This window comes from Lactuca virosa, chromosome 8 (genome assembly GCF_052849685.1).
Source record: "Lactuca virosa cultivar CGN04683 chromosome 8, Lactuca_virosa_CGN04683_v6, whole genome shotgun sequence".
Taxonomy (NCBI): Eukaryota; Viridiplantae; Streptophyta; class Magnoliopsida; order Asterales; family Asteraceae; genus Lactuca; species Lactuca virosa.
In genome coordinates this window covers 280,924,984-280,933,503 of record NC_136433.1, presented here as the reverse complement: position 1 = coordinate 280,933,503, position 8,520 = coordinate 280,924,984, and the positions used below count along the sequence as shown (strand labels likewise).

General features: G+C 34.6%; 1 protein-coding gene across 1 annotated transcript; it reads left to right on the top strand.

The window, feature by feature from the left end:
• The first annotated feature begins 5,344 nt into the window (after window positions 1-5,344).
• Window positions 5,345-7,812, top strand: LOC145131571 (uncharacterized). Its single transcript, XM_079066245.1, has 4 exons — window positions 5,345-5,628; window positions 5,803-6,143; window positions 6,299-6,776; window positions 7,761-7,812. Exons 1-4 carry the CDS (start codon window positions 5,345-5,347, stop codon window positions 7,810-7,812), a joined length of 1,155 nt encoding a protein of 384 aa, XP_078922371.1.
• The last annotated feature ends 708 nt before the right edge of the window (window positions 7,813-8,520 follow it).

Genomic DNA, 8,520 nt, shown 5'->3' with positions numbered 1-8,520 from the left:
AAAATAACTTGTATTCTCAGGTCACCAGTAGACAGGTACCGGTGCCAGGTTTTGAGAAGATGGAGCTCGTTCAAGACTCATCTTTTATTTTGATGTATATTTTTTGTGTCTATATAACTTGACAGAACACACTTGTATTAAATTATATTATTAATGCAATGGATGATGTTGTTGCTTGTTTACTACTTTGCATTGTTGTGATACTGTACATGACGTCCTCCACCCCCGAACGTTTCCGCCGTTCCGGTTTTGGGGTGTGACAAAATATAATCACATGTGCATAAAATTCGTTTTCGCGTTCTCGATTTAATAGTTGTTCTTTGTCCATATTAATCATATGTGATTAAATACATATAATCAAATGCGATTAAGTATATTAGAACAATTATTGAATTAACGCAAGAATAAATATTTTCCATGCGAATCATATGTGATTAAATAAATATAATCACATGTGATTAAATACACAAGAACAATTATTGAATCAACACGTGAAAACAATTAATGTACATGTAAATCATATGTGATTAAATACATATAATCACATGTGATTTAATATATGATGTCAATTATTAAATCAAAACACAAAAATAAATACGGCCCATGTAAATAATATTTTATTAAATATATATAATCACGTGTAATTATATGTATCTAATCACATATGATTTACATGGACAATATTCATTTTTGCGTTCTCGATTCACTAGTTTTTCATGTGTATTTAATCACATGTGATTATATGTTTTAATAACATATAAATCATATATGATTCGATACATATAATCACATGTGATTCGATACATATAATCACATGTAATTATATACATGAGAAAAACTATCATATGTGATTAAATAAATATAATCACATGTGATTAATACACAAGAACAACTACTGAATCAACACGTGAAAACAATTAATGTTCATGTAAATCATATGTGATTAAATACATATAATCACATGTGATTTAATACACGATGCCAATTATTAAATCGAAAACACAAAAATAAAAACGGCCCATGTAAATAATATTTTATTAAATATATATAATCACGTGTAATTATATGTATCTAATCGCATATGATTTACGTGGACAATATTCATTTTTGCGTTCTCGATTCACTAGTTTTTCACGTGTATTTAATCACATGTGATTATATGTATTTAATAACATATAAACTATATATGATTCGATACATATAATCACATGTGATTCAATACATATAATCACATGTAATTATATACATGAGAAAAACTAATGAATCAAAAACACAATGACAAATCTTTGTCCACATTAGTCATATGTGATTAAATATTATATAATAAGGTGTGATTAAATACATGAGAAAAATTATTGAATGAAGAATATGAAAACGAATATTATCTATATAAATCATATGTGATTTCATACATATAATTATATGTGATTATATATATTTAATCACATGTAATTTATATGACTAAATACATATAATCACATTATTTATATGATTATATGAATTTAATCACATATGGTGGTGGTGGTGGTTGTAGCAGTGGGTGGTGGTGGTGGTGGAGATGGGTGGTGATGGGCATGTATAGTGGTGGTGGTGGTGGTGGTGGGTGGTAGGTAATGGGGGTCGTGGGTGATAACTGGTTGGGTGGTGGCAGTTGGTGAAAGAAGGTAGGTGGTAGTGGTGGTGAAGGGTGGTAGGGGTGGTGGGTGATGGTTGTATAGTTAGTGGGTGGTGGGTGGTGGTGTTGTTGATGGGTGGGTGGTGGCGGTGGTGGTGGTGATGAGTAGTGGTGGCGTGTGGTGATGTTTGGTCATGGTGGTGGATAGCGATGGTTGGTGGATGATGGTGGTTGGTGGTGATGGTGGTGGTTTTCGTAGGTGAGGGTGGGGTTGGTGGTGGCGGGTGGAGATGACGGGTGGTGGAGGCAGGGTGGTGATGATAGGTGGTGGTGGGCGGTGGTGATAGTGATCAGTGGTGGTTTTGGTTGGTGGTGGGTGGGTGTGGTTGTGATGGGTGGTGGTTGGATGGTGATGATGGTTGTGGGTAGTGATGAGTGGTGGGTGGTGGTGACGGGTGGTGGTGATGGGTGGAAGTAGTGGTGGTGGGTGGTATTGGTTGGGTGATGATGATGAGTGGTGGAGGTGGGTGGTGGTGGCGGTTGGTGATGGTTGGGTGGTGATGGTGGTGGGTGGTGAAGGTGGTGTCGGGTGGTGGTTGATGGTGATTGGTGTTGATGGTGGTGGTGGTGGGTGGTGGTTGGGGTGGGTGAGTGGTGGTGGTTGGTAGTGATGAGTGGTGGTGGTGGGTGGTCGTGACGGGTGGTGGTGATGGGTGGTAGGTAATGGTTGTGGGTGGTGGTGAATGGTGGTGGCGGGTGGTTGGTGGTGGCGGGTGGTGGTTGGTGGTGATTGGTGGTGGGTGGTGGTTATGGTGGGTGGGTGGTGGTGGGTGGTGGGTAGTGATGGGTGGTGGGTGGTGGTTGGTGCTGATGATTAGTGATGGGTGGTGGTGGCGGTTGGTAATGATGGGTGGTAGGTAATTGTGGTGGGTGGTGTTGGTTGGGTGGTGAGTAGTGTTAGTTAGTGGGTTTTTTTAATTGTTTGTAACTATTTTTTGATTTATATAAATATTATTTTATAATTTTAATTAAAAAAATTATGTGGTCCAAATTTGTTCTCAAATGTTCTCGCGACAAGAAATCTTCTCGATTGAACGCTGTTATATATATATATATATATATATATATATATATATATATATATATATATATATATATATATATATATATATATATATATATATATATATATATATATATGAATGGAGAACTAAATTGAGGAAGAGCCCCAACAAACTTTTTATTTATAATGAATTTAGTTACCAAATTTCACATGTGCGTGTTAATACATATATCTGAGAGGATTACAAAAAAATTTGAAAAAAAAAATTAGATGCTTGTATATATGCACATTTTTTTGAATATATATATATATATATATATATATATATATATATATATATATATATATGAATATGAATATGCATATGCATATTCATATTCATATTCATATGCATATATGCTTATGCATATGAATAAGCATATGCATATGTAATCATGATAATGGCAATGACATTAAGAGTAAGGTAAGAGAAGGGTTTGATAGGTCAAAAAATAGCAACAATGGGATGAAGAAGGTTAAAAATGGAACAACACTCAGATTTCATATTTTTTAATTTTTATTAATTTTTTTTAATTTTTTAATTTTTTTTAATATTTTTAAAATTTATTTATTTTTATTTTTTTAAAATATATGAAAATATTCCTTAAATTTTGAAATTAATATACGAAAAAAGATTCTTTCAAAAATATGCAAAAGCAAAAGCAAGAGGTAGTGACACTCGAGTAGATGTCATGCTCATTCCTTTAGGCATCTGGTGATACGAGAATAATAAGAATCTTTAAATTTTTATTACTAATTAACATTAATTAAGATATATGTTGTTTATCAACATAGTAGAGAAAAAAGAGATATCGTGATTAATAAATAATATGATTGAAATTAGTATAATAGAGCTGACCATAGCTTGTGAACCATAAGGTGTAAGCAATCCACAGAAGCTGACAAGCCTACAACTACATTATCATAATTGTGGTTACCATTTATTGAAGGTGCTCTGAGTGCCTGGGATATACTGCAGGAAGAGGAAACCCTTGTACATATTACTACATCATCTTCAGATTTTGATAACATTTTGGGTGGTGGAATAAGTTGCAAGGAAGTCACTAAAATTGGTTAGTTGTTTTTAGATGATTTTCCTTTACTTCAAGTGCATATGCATAAGAATAAGTATATGCATATGAATATAAATAAGTATATGCATATACATATGTATATGAATTATGTATATGAATAAACATACGCATATACATATGTATATGAATAAATATACGCATATGCATGTTATGTACATGCCACCAAAACGTATCCAACAACACGCTTTTCAATCTTATTAAACAAACCTTCACAAGACTTTTTTCCTACGCTTTTCGTTTTAAAAATAATCTTAAAACAAAATTTAATAAAAGCAAAAAAAAAAAAAAAAAAAAAAAAAAAAAAACTCACTCTTTGTCTTGCTACAAAACCATACAATGGATAAACACTATTCTAATCACATGTGAGTATGTGACATGCCTAGCTTGAATTCATACGAACAAACATAAGCTAAGAACAGAACTGGTGGAATCAACATAGAAGAATATAGATGTGATTAAATTATTGTGGTTTAGATGACACCACATCAAGTGCTTTATACACAGATTGCATCAAAATCTTTGATGTAAACTGTGTAATCCGACCTTCCTTTAGCATCACATAATAAGCATCTTGCACACCAAACATGTAATTGAAATATAGTATTTAGAAAATGAATAAGGTATCCTATAGGGGAAATTTGGTACCATTTAAGTGTATATGTATATGTATATCATATTCAGATAGATACATGTGGTCGACAATTTTATCATTCTCACGGTCCTCATCTTTGTCATCATGCAAACATGTGATGTAATTCTTGACAGTTTTCCAATCTGCAACTCCCAATTCCTCATCTTCCATATCAACGAATGCCTCCAATGATTTCCTCATAATTTCATGCTTGGTGTAATCCAATATACGCCTCTACTACAATCATTCATTAAAAATCACTTAACAATAGAAATATATACATATATAATATATGGTTTATTATATCTGTACTTTAGAGGTTGACATCTTATCCATTTTTAGCATCTGTAAAACACAAACTGAGTAATTGATCTTTTTTTTTCCGAAACAATCAAACAATACAACATTTTTTTTTTTAAATTCCAGTATATCTAGATTTTGCTATTGCAGTCAACTCGAGACCTTCTTTGTTTTCCTGTATAATAAATGACAACACATAAGTTTATAAAAAACAATTTGTTATCGTAAAAATGATGAGTTGGATGTTAGGAGCAAAACCACCTTTATCACCATCATTTGTGGAATCCTGATCATATTTCTTTTTATTAGAGAGACGGGTGTGGGCAATGGGAAGCCCCGTTATAGGTGACATGACACCTAATAACGGCGCCACCCCGCTAGCCGTTATTAGGTGTTATGTTATGACGCATTATGGTGAACATGGGAGGTAACGTCGCAATTTTGCTTGTGTTTTTATTCAACGGCCATAATTTCGACCGTTTGTTTCAAACGGTGACAAAAAAAAATCAAGTTTTATATATACTATCACATAACCTATATTATCTTTACCTACAAAACACATACTTCTCTACATATTTCTTTCAATATTTCAAAACCAAAATATGGATCAATTTGATCTGGCCCATCCGTACAACGATGATAACGACGAAGACGATTTGTTCGTGAGTATGATGTACCGGTATTATACAGACAGTCTGTTACAGCCAGATCCAGCTCCACTACTCACGCGACGTGCGGCGTTAAATAGAGATCGTGAGGAAGGGCATAGACGGCTAGTTAACGATTACTTTGCGGAAAATTGTGTCTACCAGCCAAACGATTTCAAAAGAAGATTTTGTTTGCGAAAAAATGTGTTTGAAAGGATAGCCAACGCTATTGAAGCAAGGTATCGTTTGTTTCAACTTTTATAATTTCTAAAATGTCACTTTTAGATAAAATAAATACATTTTTCACATGTTTAATATATATTTAGGTATCGGTTGTTTCAACTTTTATAATTTATAAAATGTCACTTTTAGATAAAATAAATACAATTTTTACATGTTTAATATTTATTTAGGTATGAATTTTTCCAATTAAGATATGATGCTAGAGGCAAACGAGGCTTCACAGGGTTGCAGAAATGTGTTGCTGCAATTAAACTTATGGCAATGGGGGAGTCGCCCGATTCTGTTGACGATTATATGAGAATGTCTGAGAGGACCGCACGAGAAAGTTTGTATTTATTGGCAAGAGGTGTTGTCGAAACCTTCGGTGACCAATACTTGCACAAACCTTCGTTGCATGATATGCAACAACTATATGCGGCGCATGAAGAAAGACATGGTATCTGGGTATGCTTGGGAGCATTGACTGCACACACTGGAAATGGAGAAATTGCCCCGTGGCGTGGAAGGGCCAGTATTCGAGCGGTCATCATGGAACGCCTTCGTTGGTATTAGAGGTTGTTGCTTCACAAGATTTATGGATTTGGCATGTTTTTTTCGGGGTTGCGGGTTCTAATAACGACGCCAACGTTCTCGATCAATCACCAATATTTGACGATCTTTTGTCAGGAAAAGCCCCGGATGCTCCTTTCACAGTGAATGGAAATGAATATAAGTTTGGGTATTACCTTACAGACAAAATATATCCACAATATTCGACGTTTGTGAAGGCGTTTCGACACCCAATAGACCTAAGGGACAAATATTTCAAGAGACGACAAGAAGGAGCATGTAAGGACGTTGAACATGTTTTTGGGGTTTTGAAATCAAAATGGCACATAGTTGAACATGCAGCGAGACCTTATGAGTTAGATACTCTACGATATATCATGTATGCGTGTATCATAATGCATAACATGGTTGTCGAAGATAAAGGATGCAATATTGCAACGTATTCACCTACGGAACCAAGACATATGCAATTTCAACCAGGGACATCGGAATATTTACATAGATTGGTTGATATTCAAGATCAGCGAAAACACAAGCAACTCCGTAAAGACTTGGCGGATTACATCTATGTTTTGGGTTGTGGTGACTTCGTAAGGCATGTAGAAGATATGTTGGATAACCTATTGACCCATGTTCAAATCCTGGCACCACTCAGCCTTTGTGGCCATGGAGGTTCGCCTGCAGTGACTCCAGGGCATGAGGCAAAGCCTCATGTTTGCAGCGGGGGATTAGTCGGTGCGCGAAAGCTGGCCCGGAAACCCTCGTTAGGGAAGTTCGCTTTCCAAAAAAAGATGAAGATGAATAGTTTTAGGCCAAAAAAATTTAGGTTTTATCATCTTTTTTTTTAGGTTTTTAAATGTTTTTGTGTTTTGTTGTACTTTTTTTAATGTTGTTTTTAATTTAAGATTTATTAAAATTTTATTTTTACTTTTCAAATGTTATTTTTAATTTATGATTTAAGTTACATGATAAATATAAATACTATGATATAAATAAATAAATAAACAAATTCGAAATATAGAAAACAAAACATAAAAAAAAATAAAAAATAATTGGTGTTATCATATATGTTATTAGATGTTGTCCATTTCCAACTTAAGTGTTATAACACTCATGTATGAGTAGGATGCTCACATGACACCTTTTGGATGTGGTAACATGTAATAACATGTTGCCCACACGTAGTAGTCTTACAGACTGGAAGACTTTCAGTTAAGTAATACTTCATCACCCATTTTCACAACCTATTTGAAAGAAGAAGCTCTAATAGGGAGACTCATAAACCACTGCATTGAAAATTCAATCCAAGTTAGGTAGAGATACACATGACAAAATATAATCAAAATTCCAACCAGAGAAAGAAAGGTGCATGATGTTTGTATTCTCTTTCGATGTTAATTTAATAAAAAGCTCATATTAAGGAGAAATCTCCCAACCCCCAAAATTATAGCAGGGAAGGAAGAAGAATAGTGTGAGGGAATAATAAATAAATGTAGAAGTATATCATTACCTGTAGCAAGAGGTAAGACCCAAGCCCCAATTTGAAAAATTTAACTATGACATTGCAAACCTATAAAAGCTTACGGTTGGTGGGCGATGATGGTGAGCAAAAACCAAAATCGAGCATGTGAATTGTGAAACCAAAAACCATAATCGATGGAGGAGATTATAATTATGATAAACATGGCGAGTGGCCCTGATTAGAAGAACAAATAAAAATCCCAAGATTAAAACATCCTTACCTTGTTCAGATAAGCCCTATCTATGATTGCAAGCAGAGCCGATGTATAGAGATAATAACAGTCGGTGACGGATAATATTGGTGATGCACGAACTAGAGACGATTTTTTATGTGGAATTCAATAACGATGCAACCAAGTGACATGCATATATAAGACCGCTTCATCAAATTACTTCAAACCTGCACCAAAAAGTCAAATCAATTAAAGAGAACAAAAAATCGAGTGAAATAGGGATTCAAAGAAAAAGATTGAGGGTCTAAATTGAGGGATGGAGTTATATTAAGTATATAATGGGTGATTGAGAGATTGTGAAATGGTGGTTGCAGAACGTGGGAGTGAGAGCAGGCGTATAGGGAATACGCTTCTTTCCATTTGATATCAATTGAAACAACCAAATGGGCACGGATTTAGGGCAAGTTATCCATCGTGAACTTGGAGGTTGAAGAAGGCATGCGACATAAGGGAAACTTACCTCTCCCAATTGCTTGAGTAGTGGTTGAAGGAAAACATGGAGGGAATTGAACCGCTGAAGAACAAAAAAAATCATATGCGTTTAATAGACGCGTAGTTTGTTGGTTCGTTCCCCTTCAAAGAGTT